Source organism: Ptychodera flava, chromosome 4 (genome assembly GCF_041260155.1).
Source record: "Ptychodera flava strain L36383 chromosome 4, AS_Pfla_20210202, whole genome shotgun sequence".
NCBI classification, from domain to species: Eukaryota; Metazoa; Hemichordata; class Enteropneusta; family Ptychoderidae; genus Ptychodera; species Ptychodera flava.
The window spans coordinates 35,789,223-35,800,962 of record NC_091931.1 but is presented as its reverse complement, the minus strand read 5'-3'; the positions used below and the strand labels follow the sequence as shown (position 1 = coordinate 35,800,962).

The 11,740-nt window shown below is 38.1% G+C and overlaps 1 protein-coding gene across 1 annotated transcript in view; it reads left to right on the top strand.

The window, feature by feature from the left end:
• The first annotated feature begins 4,687 nt into the window (after positions 1–4,687).
• LOC139132258 (gamma-aminobutyric acid type B receptor subunit 2-like) overlaps positions 4,688–11,740 on the top strand; it is a 38,355-nt gene continuing 31,302 nt past the window's right edge. The window contains exons 1-3 of the mRNA XM_070698647.1: positions 4,688–4,977; positions 9,093–9,230; positions 11,365–11,535. Coding sequence (XP_070554748.1) covers positions 4,762–4,977; positions 9,093–9,230; positions 11,365–11,535 — 525 coding nt within the window. The 5' untranslated portion in view covers positions 4,688–4,761. The remainder of the gene's footprint in view (positions 4,978–9,092; positions 9,231–11,364; positions 11,536–11,740) is intronic.

Here is an 11,740-nt window from a genome sequence, read left to right as displayed (position 1 = left end):
TTTCTGGTGAAATCAATTTGAACTCTGTTCTCAGCCTGTGCATGAACATGTCATTTACCCCGTCAAATATGGGACGCTGATCCTACCATTTCCATCACGGAAATCGCACAACAAATAAAGAAACCGGTCGGTGGTGACGGATTCCCATTCAGAAACCAATAATCATGTGTAACAGTTACTCCAAAGGAGAGAATTTTTTTTTCATAAATGGTGAGTTCTATAATATCAACAATGACAGTGTTTACAAGAACAACTGTGACCATCGTCTGTGACTCTAACGAGCTCATTGAGTGTAAGCTGGTGTTGACTGCAGACTCAATCAAATAGATGGTTGTCACGCTGAAGGCACCGATTTTTCCACAATTAAATTGCCCAGTGGGTTGCGTATGACAAGAAGATCCGGCAGCAAGATATATATATGATAGGCGGCTCCAGTCGAGTTTTGTAATTGAAAGTATACTTCTCGAAAGAGATGAGATTAAAGGAAGAAATCGCTTTAGCTGGTTTGCTGATTGAAGTTAGGACGTAAATTTTAGATGACGTTTGTTTGAGGTTTCAGGGATATAAGGAGCCAACCAGATCAAAAATATCAGGGAATCGTGTATGCACGAAGTCTACAGATAAATTGGACGACAACTCGGCGGCACGAGAGTGGCCGATAACGGCGCGCTTTTAGCGTGTCTCTTGCATATTTCATTTCAAATTTCTTACAGTTTCTTACGAAATGTCGATGCACGTAATGTTTTGACAGCCTATACACCATGTCTATAGGGCCTCTCAAAGTCCTATTACAAGCGTTGACGTATAAGGTACTTCAGACGTGATACTCAACCTCCCCACCTACACGTGAACACTCAAAACATGCCGAAGAACATTTTCTGACGTAGTTATGGAATACAAACTAATCTGCCATTGCTTTGCCGTTTACAAAACCGCCACTGGAAGACATTTAGAATTCTTGAGATGCTTATTGACCACTCCACTCACTGTGGGTATCTCATTTGTCATCCTTTCACACGAAAGGCGTTAAATTTTCGACTTTCTGCTCAACAAAACAAGGATCGTACATTTCTGAGATATTCAAACGGCAGTGGTTGTGTATTCTCTATGGCTTTTAAAGAGTAAAGTTGAACGAAGTGAACCCCAAGGCCCCGCTTGCTGAACAAATGCTGACGCCACCAGAGTCCTTGTAATCAGGGTTGGCTCTGTAAAAAAATACTCCTATCGGTACCCAGTAACTATATCTCGTTTTAATGAAAACATCGAAGCACTCGAAACCTTGAAAGTTGGCCCTGGAGGAGACAATTAGTTTTTTTACTCTTGTTCCCTCATCTAATAGAGTTTGTCTATCAATATCTCCCAGTTCTAAGACTCCTCTTCTCTTGCAACAGCTAGCAATCTCAATATTATTTTCAACTTGACTGACACCTCCGAGCGAGACAGCTGTTCAATGTTTTTTGATACTAGCGGCACCAATCTCTCTATTTGCCAACTGATCTCTGCGAGCGCAGGGTTCTTGATTTGTGCAAATTAATGACTGCCTTTACTCAGAAATTCCGACTTGTTATCCCACATCATAGGTAAATTTAACACATTAATGATGCAATAAAGGTGAGCGTTGTCTTTCCATAGTTAGTATAAATCTTACCATTTTCACGCTGATGGATAAATGTTATCCCAATCTATCGAAGAATGCAGCTCGTTTTTTTTAACTCAGCCATAGCTGGATAACTCCAAGGGTAGTCATACTAAAGCCACCATATGAACGTAGAAAACCATATCTTGATGGATAAAACGTGTTTTCACATCGACTCTTTAACCCCGAGGAAAAATCGTTTCGATTAGTAAATATCTACTCTCATGCTATTCATGCCTTAAATGGAGTATGCTAACTGATTCCTAATTTGAAATTTGAGAGTGCCGCGGGGCTTGAGCGGGAGTTCCACTCACAGACAACACTTTACTTTTCACTGTGTCTTTGAACACTTTCGGAGTCACTGTGGGCGTTTAAGGATACAAAACTTATTCAGAGTGTGAGAATAGATCACATCACAACTTAGAAGTGACAAAAAGTTAGATTCCAATCTTCTTTCAGAAGGGATTCGTAACCGTCACGCCACTAAGAGAAGAATTTACTCTAAGGGCAAGTAGCTGTAACTGTGGGTGATTTTTTTTCGCTATTTTTCTTTAAAGTTGCTCGCAAGATCTTGTTTTACTCCCCTAAGAATGTCAAAACACCGACCATTTAGCTTGCCAACACAGTGTCTGTATCATGAACTATTACTGTTCATATTTGAATTAAAGTCCGGACCATTCACTTGTCAACAATAACATGCAGTCTGCAGTCTACACAATAATAGGCTGAGTTGACAAGCTGAATACTGCATATACCCATAGACCCTCGAGGGTCGATGCATATACCTAAACATGCTTTGAGGGGTAGAACAGGAAACTGTAGTTGACATGAACATCATCAAAAGTTAACAGCTACTGCTACTGGAACTTTACACAAAGTTTACTTATTCGTCTTTATCAGCTAATTCAAGCAAGTGGATCTTTTGCGGGAACGGGAGGGGGCAGGCTCTTCATACGATCAATACTGGTCAAGATATGATTTTGATAATTATCATTATGATTGACCCTCATGAATGAATAACGTCCAGGGATATTTGAACACGGCCATGTGCTCCTGCACAAAATGTGATTTGAGCAACACACCAATGGAGTCGGAATCTAACAATTTATTTTGACATTTATACTTTAATACTGAAGCAAGTTGAGCCACCTAGGCGTGCAGGATTCTTGCAGACAAAGTGGGACGTGTATTAACTGTATTTGGCAGATTGCTTCGCTTTAATCATCCAGTCTATCTTTTCGTACAAGGTGTTTAATTACCTGCTTTCAGACATGTTAACTAACACTGATATTAGAAGACCGCTCCTTCGATGGAGTATCTGTAAATTATGCCAATGTTTTTATTATATTGTTCCAGATAAGGGACACATTTTTTACGTCTTCTCCAAAAAGTATGTTGCCATTACGTATATTGAGAGATATGCGATGTTATCGTCTCAGAAAAGAGATCTAGTCTTCAATAAAATTCCCCTCTTTTTAAGGTAGAATCCGGGGACATATGTTCGGACTCTAAAATTTTCACAATTCTGTGGGTGCTCATTTTAACCCTTTGAGTGCTGTAATTTTTCCCTCCACAATTTTGGTGCAAAATTTTACCAATTTTTATGAATTTTTCTATAATTTTTTGAAAATTTTGGACCACATTGATTTCACTTTTCATTGGCTGCTGTTTTTGATCAAAATTTTGGGAAAAACCTAAAAGGTGTGGATCTGGGAAACAATTGGCTGGGTTATAATTGCACGTGTGAAGGAGACCAAAATTGACTTTGGCGTTCAAAGGGCTAAAGCTGTTGGAGTAAGAAATCATTTTACTATCATCGCGGCCATTTTGAATTTCAAACATCGGTAAATGTTTTCTTGTATGCAACTTTACACAGTGACCCCTGATTTTTATCCTTGATTTGTTGAGAAATGTTATATTTGCAATAAAACATTATTCACGTTATGGGAAGTAATCACCACTAAATTTCAACGTTCGCAAACTTCACTGCATTCGTACAGAATGTACAAAACACAGAAATGCTGATTGGAATTGAAAACTGGACACTCATGTGAAAAATGTGGTAAATACATGTATCAACAAGCTATATTGGCCCATAACACACCCTGAAATATTTCATCAGTTTAGACTAAAAACTCTTTCAGAATGTTGTCTCTATCAAGATAAGACCGTCATGTAATCTTTAATTGTTCATTAAAGGACCTTGTAATAGAATATTTTTAGGATATTTTCCCTTGTTAAAGCAAGCAAGAAAGCAAACAAATAAATAACCAACCAACCAACCAACCAACAAACGAACACATAAATAAATTGATATATAAAAATAGAGATCGCCGATAAATATATAAATAAATAAATTCTGACTATTTGATCCTGTACGACAGTTTGTTTCACTCACATCGGCAATATGAAAGTCCAGCGTTTGTGTCGACTATGAGATGATCGGCATTTTTGAGTTTCAGGTTTTCGATTTTCGATTTAAAAACAAAAACAAAAAAACAAAAACAAAAGGGCGGTGGCAACTTCACTTGCTTTACCAGGCGTCAATATGAGTCCACATAAGCATCAACAATCAGAAAAGTATCGTAAAACGTCCCCGGGGTTCTAACCACTCTTGTTGTCTTGATAATGTTTGAATTCAGCACATTCATACTTGTCGTTCAATTTATTGGCCAGGAGTAACAAATATCTCTCTTCGAAGCAACCTTCTTCACGTTTGAATCTCTATTGTCGGAAACTATGACGTGCTTTTCAGTAACAATCATTGAATCATCATGACCAACACACAGAAAGAAACTGTTCCTGTAAGAACCAATTTCAGGGCTGAGCCTGGCTTGAATCCCTCTCAGTGATTAAAGTCACTTCGATTTTGACTGAAGTTTAACTTTGACATAAATATATCAAACATATAACATGAAAATGCATCGAGAATTTCACAAATATCCGGGTTTTTGAGAAGGAATAAACGCGGTCCCCTGACGTAGTTTTATGTTAATCAGTCAGTTCTATGATTGGCAAAAAAGGAACGCAGCCTACGTGGACTGCATACTCGAAAAGGTTCGGTACTGTCGACAGGCAAAATTTCTGAGCGCGATATCACGTTTAGGTCCAGGAATCTCAAAAAGATGTCACTCTTCTTCTTGAAGACAGCTCTCGTAATTCTGAAGTTGGTCGGTCGCAGCACATCAGAAACACCGCTGTACATCGGAGGGCTCTTTCCGATGCACTTTCCAGCCGCTAATGCCGTCAAAGTTGCGGCTGATCTTGCAGTTGACCACGTCAACAGGGACAATGATACTTTGGCTGGCTATGAGCTGGTTATGCTTTCAAATGAAACTAAGGTAAGGCGAATAAATTGTACTTTTTCGTACGACAGTAGACAATTTGAATTCAAGCTCCGCAAGAAATACAAAATATAAAGCTTTATGGCCAGAACACCACCACAACACACATCGTTTAGAGGATCTAAAGAAGATCACAACTGGCAAAGAATTGTAGTTGAATTTGGCGGCCTGCTGTCTCTCATGAGAAATCGATACTGCACCGTAAAAAAAGAGGTGATTTTATTCTCAGAAAAGGGTAGTGCCTACTAAGTTTCAGGCAGTGTTGAATCTTGAATGCGGCCTCGCGTCATTCACGCGCTATTACTAAAAAAAAATAGCGGTGTTTTAATTTCGCGCATTTAGTGTTTGTGCGAATTGCGCGAAATTTAATCCCCGTTAATAATTAAGCCTTTTACAGTATATCTTCAAAAGCAGGCGCAAAAAACTGTCGTGAGGGCCTGAATGGCGCCTAGAAAAAGCGTGAAGGTATAAAAGGTATGGCGACTTGACCTCATGCCTAAATATCGTTTTTTAGATTGTTTGTAAGCCACAAAGGAAACAAAATAAACCATTCGATATCATAAATCGATGTTATGATGTTGTTTCTGACGGTAAAGTGATTGACGGATTGATGTAAAGCGTTATGAGCTAAAGTAGTGTTACCAAGACTTTGCTTTTGCACCTGCCTCAATTGTCGTACTTACCCTAGATGAATGGGTCTACTGTGACATTGCGCGATCTGTTATAAGTACCCTCCCCAAAGAAAGGATACACCGTATAAAGGGAGATAGGGATGGCAATTGGAAAGCTATAAACATTTGTAGGTTTAGAGGTAGATACATGTAAGTACGTCTTCCTTTCGCTATTGACAAGATTTTCCTTAATTTTTTAGTATTTTATATTCGTGTTTAAAAAATATCCAAAGTCTGTCACCCATCACACCGCAATAGCTTTTTGTCTAAACTATCACTCCATTCAATTGTTTGTGTCTCGAGTCAGTGCGTGACCTCATGGATGTACGCATGGCGTTTGTAACGATTAACATCAGCAAACGCGCAAAGTCTATTTTCCTAGCAGTGCCGTTGATTGAAATGATTGTTAAAATGCCATGGACAATGGTAATTATGTAACTTGGAGTGCATAAACGATATCTAGGCTGTAGGTTACTCGTACCTCTGAGCAAAAGTTTCACTAAAAGGCACTGTGTGTATTATAGGACCGGGCCAGTATTGCATCGTCTCATTAATCTATACGTTGGCGAGTTCATGAATGTGGTTCGTACCACTGCAAATATGATAAAATTAGATGACAAAGGGAAATAAATATTTAAAAATGCCAAGTGCAAAACTGTTTTTGCAACCGAATGAACTTCGAGTGATCAAAAATGGCAGACTGGGGAATCAGGGAATGAAAATGCCCGTTTCATTATCTGCTGTGAAAACAATTTTATACAGATCAATTAGACTAATTAAGTCTGTTTCTGGATTGGGTAACTTGAAAAAAACATTATTAATGCCGTTTTCAATGTTTTTACTACAAAGTGCTCTGTTTTGTTGTTTCAATTATCTTTGTAATGTTTTTAATGTAAACATTTTGCAAGCTTGTGCTACTATTAAAGCAGTTTTATTCTTTTAATATCGGAGACTCAGTGTCTGCTTTTAAAAACTTGTCCAGCTTGTGCCAGGGTGTAAATAATACAGTTCAATGAGTATAGTTTAATGTAAATACAGAAAAGGAATATGGAAACTTAGATCAAGTCTTTCGGAAATTATTTTAATGATACAGTAAAGTACTAGAATTGTAAGGGAGTGCACCCCATACTAATCCATGGTTGTGATATGCGGAGGTATTGTGTGCAGTGTTTGTAATCTCCGTCCTACCTCCATGATCTCAATTCAGTAAAGAAAATGTAAATTCATGCAAATGAATGCAGATTCTTAGGCTTTTTTGCCATTCGTACAAAGTTCGGATTACCCAGTTTTAGTTGAATTTGATACTAATTACCACTTCTATGGTAATTTTGAGAAAACATGTGTTCACGATATTGCTACTGGAGTGTCTTAAAGAAAGACGGGGAGCACTGAGAAGGGTAGATTAACAAACAATGATTGGGCAATTCTGTTTTTCCAAGTGCATTTTATGGTGACCCCTATTTAACCCTGAGCACTGTTATTTTTTCCCAAAATATCAGGGCAATTTATTTTTATGAATTTTTCTGTAATTTGCCCATGATTTTGGACCGAATGGACATACATTTGTGTGGGCTGCACTTTTTGATCAAAATTTTGGGGAATATCTGGAAAAAATGTATAGATCTGAAAGAAATTGCTGGCGTATATTATAAATACATCAAAAAACCAACTTCAGCACTCAAAGCGTTAACAGCACACCCCACTATCCCCCGCTCGGTGCCGCGGCCCTAACATTTCAACATGAATATTTTCCCTTCTGCTTCCCATGTCGTACATTAATCCAAGAATTTCATGTTTTATGTAAGTGGGTGGTGGACATGTGTGTCATCTTCAGACTGCATTCTGAAAAGACTCCAATAGAATAAAGTCTTATAAAAAATTGATTATCTGACATTTTCAACAAAACCGAGAATATTGCCGTGCAAGTTATAATCAGCCATCCTTTGTCCTGGATTTACCCTTAGGAAATGTATATATGTTCCTTATAAACTATACCATTCTTTCATAAAAAACTCCTAAATATCGCTATGTCTTCGTAGAAGCTTCGACATATTATTTTCTCCGAACGTAGTGTATCTAAATAATTGATATCGCAAAATTGCAATTACGTCCCATTTCTTTTGAGACGAAGAAAGCTTACGATAATCACTGAAGTTCGGTTTTGGTTTAAACTCTTGCTGGTGGGTTTCCGCATAAAGTTGAAAGACATTTTTCAGTCGCGCTCTCAATTTCAAAGTCTTTATTTCCTTTCTCATTTTCCAAGTAATAATTAGTTTGCTGCTGTTCTTCATATGCCTCGGTATTTTCGGTATTTTTTTCCAAAGCTCGATCATTCTTGTCCGTTTCGCATTTTTAAACCTCCACTGTGATAATTTTGCCAAAAATTTAACCCCTGTAGCCTATATGCCATTGCATCGCTCAATGAACCTAAGACTGTCTGTCGTACCCAAAAATGCTGCCATATGACTGCACTACATAGAAAGATTTGCTGGAATAATTTTATTCTGCCAGAAAATTTTTTGGCAGCTACGACTCGACTAACCGCGGCTGCTAGTTAAAGAATCCCGATCAGAAATGGTCTCTTTCAACTACTATCTTGAGTATTTTTTGTGGCAATGCGATTCAACTAAAAGATTCAGATGTAGATTTGTACAAAGATTCATTTATAGTGGCATAAGCCAATGTACAGTACATCATAGGAATACGAACCACAAAAGCGTTCGCGGCTACAACTGTGGCTTCCCCTGTATGTGAAATGAAATACCTCGATGCTAACAATATTTATGGTTATAAGATGTCGCAAGCAATGCCACAGAAACTTTTGAAGTGAACGGCTGGGTTGGTGATTGTGAATGATTGCGGGACCGGCGAGGCCGTGGCCGGGGTCTAGATTTGGAAACTGGCAAATGATTGCACAGAGAAGTTGGTATTGGCAATTTGTTTGAGATAGGATCTGTATATCTTGATTAGTGAGGTCGGCAACATCACTGAGATGATGAATCGAATTGGCGTTGATGACACTGATTTCTTGCTAATGATGGATCATACATGAACAGTTCTTATCACGCGATGGTGAAACTTGTGATTATTTACATTGTCGCAGCGACTTTGAAATAACTTCATACCACTGTAGGCTACTGCCACACGTCATGATAAAATCGATCAGTTTGTATCGGATATATGTTGGCCAGATACATGTTTATCACGAAATGAAGCTGGTCTCGAATTCGTTAGAGCAGAATATCTCAGGGTTTGATTTGCAAGCCAGCTGTGCAAGCTAAATGTTACATTGAATTTTCTTAACCTGTTGTTTAGTTTTTCATTTGATCAAACTACAGAGAAAGGAAACAACGCACGATTTCTGAACACGTCATCGTTGCAAAGGGTAGAGCTGTGAATGTCCCACGCTTTCATGACAATAACTATTGTTTTACACGACAGGGGAAAATCGGAGTTACCCTCGATGCTTTGTACTATCAACTTCACAACCCCCCAACAAAGCTTATGATCGTTGGGAGTCTTTACTCCATGACTGTGGAGCCGACTGCTGAGCTCACTGGTGTGTGGAACATAATTCAGGTGAGAAAATAGTGCAATGACTTTTCAAGGTATCGCATCGCCTTGGTCTACTGTGATAAAGTTACTCTCTTTTACTCTCTGACTTACTTAACGATTTTTGATCAACCGCATAGAAAATAATAGGAAACAATTCGATATGTTTAACTCAAAATTTGGTTGAAGCGGCGCCACTGATGAGGGAAACACACAAGCAGGCGCAGGTTAACAATCTAATTATAATCAGATGCAGAGAGAAGTGGGCGGTATTTTTCTTTCATCCTCTTGTTACCTTTGGCGTTTGCTGCCCTCGAACGAGGTCTAATCTTTCAAAAATGCGAAAACAAATACAAAAGCTAAGCTACCCAAGCAAAATCTAGGCCCAAAGTCTGATTTGTTTAACTTTAACTTTAATGGAAAACAAAAGTTCCCTATTGAGGGAGGGAAAGCGTTACAAAATCAAATGAGTATGTTCATAAAAAAGTAATGATAAGATAAATCTTATCAAAGATAGAGAAAGAATACAGAAAATTACATTCCTGATAGGCAATGCTTTCTCAATTTCATAGATGTTGATATGAACTGTACTAGAGGAATTGATGTGGTTTTATTTTTCATTATCTATTCGAATTTGTTAAACACATCATAGAATGTTTTATGATATTTAGCTGCTGCAGCAAACAAGAGATTTGTTTTCTTTTAAAGAGCACATTGCTTTCATATCCCTTTTCCAAAGATTTTTCTCTTCTACTTTAAATTTTCCATCGGCGCTTATAACCAAACCAAGGTATTAAATTAACTATTTTAAGTTGCTTTCCCCCATTAAAAATATGTCATTGCCCAATAGCTGTTTGACTTATTGGTATCATAATGTTTGATTTATCCGTGCTGAGCGATTGATGCCATTTTGGAGTTTGCAAAGGTAGTTTGTCCAAACAATTTTGTGATCCATTTTTAGTCTTGGACGGAATGATGATGTCGTCAGCTTAAAGAAACAAGCTGATACTAGTCTTATCAAGGGTTGATGGGTCAAAGTTTTTATTATCAAAATTGTAAGGAAGATCATTAATGAACAGGCCAACGAGAGTGGGACTTAATTAAGTTGAAGGAGTGCAATGATTATTAGAAGACTTTGTACAATAATAGCGTGGCATTAGGCCTATACTGAACCATGTATCATACACATACACAAATGTAGACGAGCATGCACGTACACACAAATACAAACATACACAACATAGATAGATCGCTCGCTCGATCGATAATACATGTCATAGACAGATAGATAGATAGATAGATAGATAGATAGATAGATAGATAGATAGATAGATAGATAGATAGATAGATAGATAGATAGATAGATAGATAGAGACAGACAGACAGACAGACAGACAGACAGATACAGACAGACGGACAGACAAACAGACAAACAGACAGACAGACAAATGAATCTCTCCAAGAACTGCTGTTCCTTGAACTGAACATGGCCAAGTGACAAGGAGTCGCTGTATATTATTGAAGAGTTTGAGGTGGCTGTTAATCCACATGTTTTGACTATTCAATTACTTCATAGGTTTTAAATTGAAGATTGATATTTCCTTTGACAAAAAGATTTCTTATTTTTCTTATCATCAGAATTGCACACACACCATAGAATCAGTCTCTGTACACCATGCATTATTAATCACGGTGTCTATAGTACGGAAATGTAGGGAAACGCTTACACGTGGCGCTATGCACTCATCAAAAGAATGCATTGCACTGTGTTGCTTCAATCGGAATTGAGATACTATCGCATTTAAAAAAAAGAGATATCTCAGTACAAAAAACCCCCAAACAAACAAAAATAAAACCAGACGAACGAAATAAAAACAATAAAACTATAGGTACAAATGCGGTGCAAAACAGCATCTTATGACTATAGGAATTTGTCGCCAACCATCTCGCCACAGCTTCATTGCACCCGTGCAACGGGTGAAATGAGAACAACTTTCTATTATTCTATTTTGAATTTGAATTGAATAATATTTATCCATTCAAACTTGGATTAGCTAAAGTCAGTTTTGAAGAAAAGATTGCACAGGTTACCAGGAATAACTGTGTTTTGTATCCACAAATTGCATTATACAGATTTTAGCGCGATCATTTTTAATTCCAGGTTTCGTACGCCGGTTCATCTCCTTCACTGTCCAACCGTCAGAAATACCCCTACTTGTTCCGAACAATCCCATCGATGGAAGAATTCAATCCTGCAAGACTGGCTTTCATACGAACCGCTGGGTGGACCCGCGTTGCAACCATCCATGAGCTGGTAGAGCCGCACACCACGGTAAGTGATATCCTTTCCACATCCTCGGTGAAGCTATGTGTGAAGATACATGTTGTTTCCACGCGAGAGCAATTAGCCACGAGAGGAAAGTAGCACGTGTACCGTCACTCAGAGGATTGCGTTGTTCTGACGACAGGAAAATCAATTTCGCCACTGTCAGGCGCATTGATGTAAAATAGGACAATATCAGTCCTGACTATTTATC